The sequence below is a fragment of the Apteryx rowi genome, unplaced genomic scaffold (assembly GCF_003343035.1).
Source record: "Apteryx rowi isolate R43461 unplaced genomic scaffold, aptRow1 scaffold_1465, whole genome shotgun sequence".
Classification (NCBI taxonomy): Eukaryota; Metazoa; Chordata; class Aves; order Apterygiformes; family Apterygidae; genus Apteryx; species Apteryx rowi.
In genome coordinates, this window is record NW_020447714.1 from 8,328 (window position 1) to 10,285 (window position 1,958).

General features: G+C 66.6%; 1 protein-coding gene across 1 annotated transcript in view; it reads right to left on the reverse strand.

The window, feature by feature from the left end:
• Nucleotides 1–11: 11 nt before the first annotated feature.
• The window catches only part of LOC112962344 (class I histocompatibility antigen, F10 alpha chain-like), a gene marked incomplete at its 3' end in the record, with an annotated part of 4,114 nt that continues 2,167 nt past the window's right edge, over nt 12–1,958 (reverse strand). The window contains exons 2-3 of the mRNA XM_026058401.1: nt 750–1,022; nt 12–318 (exon numbers count right to left, since the gene is read on the reverse strand). Coding sequence (XP_025914186.1) covers nt 12–318; nt 750–1,022 — 580 coding nt within the window. The remainder of the gene's footprint in view (nt 319–749; nt 1,023–1,958) is intronic.

Genomic DNA, 1,958 nt, shown 5'->3' on the forward strand with positions numbered 1-1,958 from the left:
CGTCCCCCAGCCAGCTCTCCGCAACCTCCAGGTGCCCACGCTCACCCCAGGAGAAGAGGCCGGGCTCCGGCAGGCTGGCGTGCTCCACGCGGCACTGGTACTCGTCCTTCTCCGCTGCGAGGGCTTCGATGCTGGCCCAGGCGTGGTAGGTGCCGTCGCTGTTGGGCGCGGTGCTGCCCCGCTTGGTCTCCTGGGCTTGGACGCGGCCCTTTCTCAGCCAGTTGATGGCGATGGGCCGCGGGTAGAAGCCGTGAGCCCGGCACGACAAGGTCAGGAGCCCATCACTCTCCTTCCCCGACACTCGCACAGTGGGGCGCTCTGGGGAGGTGGCGCAAGGCAGGGAGGCAGGTCAGGCAGCTCACGCCCAACCCCGCACACATGCACCTGACCTGTTCCCAGTTTGGGGACACGAGGACACAGGGCTAGCAGTGGAGATGGGGACATGGGATTGGGGACGCGGGGACATAGGGACGTGGGGCCAGCAGCGGGGAGGGGGATGTGGGGATGGGGATGCGGGGCCACGGTGCCAGCAGCGCGGATGGGAACGCAGGGACATGGTGACGTGGGGCCAGCAGCGGGGACGGGGATGTGGGGATGGGGACACGGGACACAGGAATGTGGGGACACGGGGCCAGCAGCGGGGACGGGGACATGTGGCCAGCAGCAGGGACGGGGACATGGTGATGGGGACACGGGGCCAGCAGTGGGAACGGGGACGTGGGGACATGGGGCCATGTGGGGTGGCTCACCAGTGCGCGGCTCCAGCGGCTCATGTCGCAGGAAGCGCTGCAGTGTCTCGGGGCACTCGTGCATGGCAAAGTTGTGGTAGTAGCGCAGGGCGGCGGCAGCACCATTCCAGAGGCGCTGGGTGGCCCCGGCCTCGGGTGCCAGCGCGTCCCAGCGCTGCCGTGCCACATCGAAGCTCAGGAAGTCGCGCCCGTCGAAGGCCAAGCGCCGGTAGGCACCCCCCAGCCCCTCGGGCCCCACCTCGCACCCGTAGGTGTACTGAAATGTGTGGAAACCTGCCCAAGGTGGTGCCTGGGGGTGAGGAGCTGCCTGCGGACCCAGGCGTCTGGCCCCGTTGTGCCTGTGCACCCAGGCATGCTGTTCCATCAGCACCCACCACTACCCATGGACCCAGGTGTCCGGCCCCATTGCACCCATGGACCCAGGTGTCCACCCCATCAGCACCCGCTACCACCCATGGACCCAGGTGTCCAGCCCCATTGCACCCATGGACCCAGGTGTCCACCCCATCAGCACCCGCTACCGCCCATGGACCCAGGTGTCCAGCCCCATTAGCACCTGCTACCGCCCATGGACCCAGGTGTCCGGCCCCATTGCACCCATGGACCCAGGTGTCCACCCCATCAGCACCCACCACTACCCATAGACCCAGGTGTACGGCCCCGTTGCACCCATGGACCCAGGCGTGTGGTCCCATCAGCACCCACCACCACCCATGGACCCAGGTGTCCAGCTCCACTGCACACATGGACCAGGCGTGCGGTCCCATCAGCACCCAATACCACCCGTGGACTCAGGTGTCCAGCCCCGTTGCACCCATGGACTCAGGTGTGTGATCCCAACAGCACCCACAACCACCCATGGACCCAGGTGTCCAGCCCATTGCACCCGTGCACCCAGGTGTATGGTCCCATCAGCACCCACTACCATCCATGGACCCAGGTGTCCACCCCCATTGCACCCATGGACCCAGGTGTCCACCCCATCAGCACCTACCACCACCCATGGATCCAGGTGTCAACCCCATCAGCACCCACCACTATCCATAGACCCAGGTGTCCGGCCCCATTGCACCCATGGACTCAGGCGTGCGGTCCCATCAGCACCCACCATCATCCATGGACCCAGGTGTCCACCCCCATTGCACCCATGGGCCCAGGTGTCCCAGCCCGTTGCACTCATATCCCCAGCCCCTCTGTTCCGTTGCACCC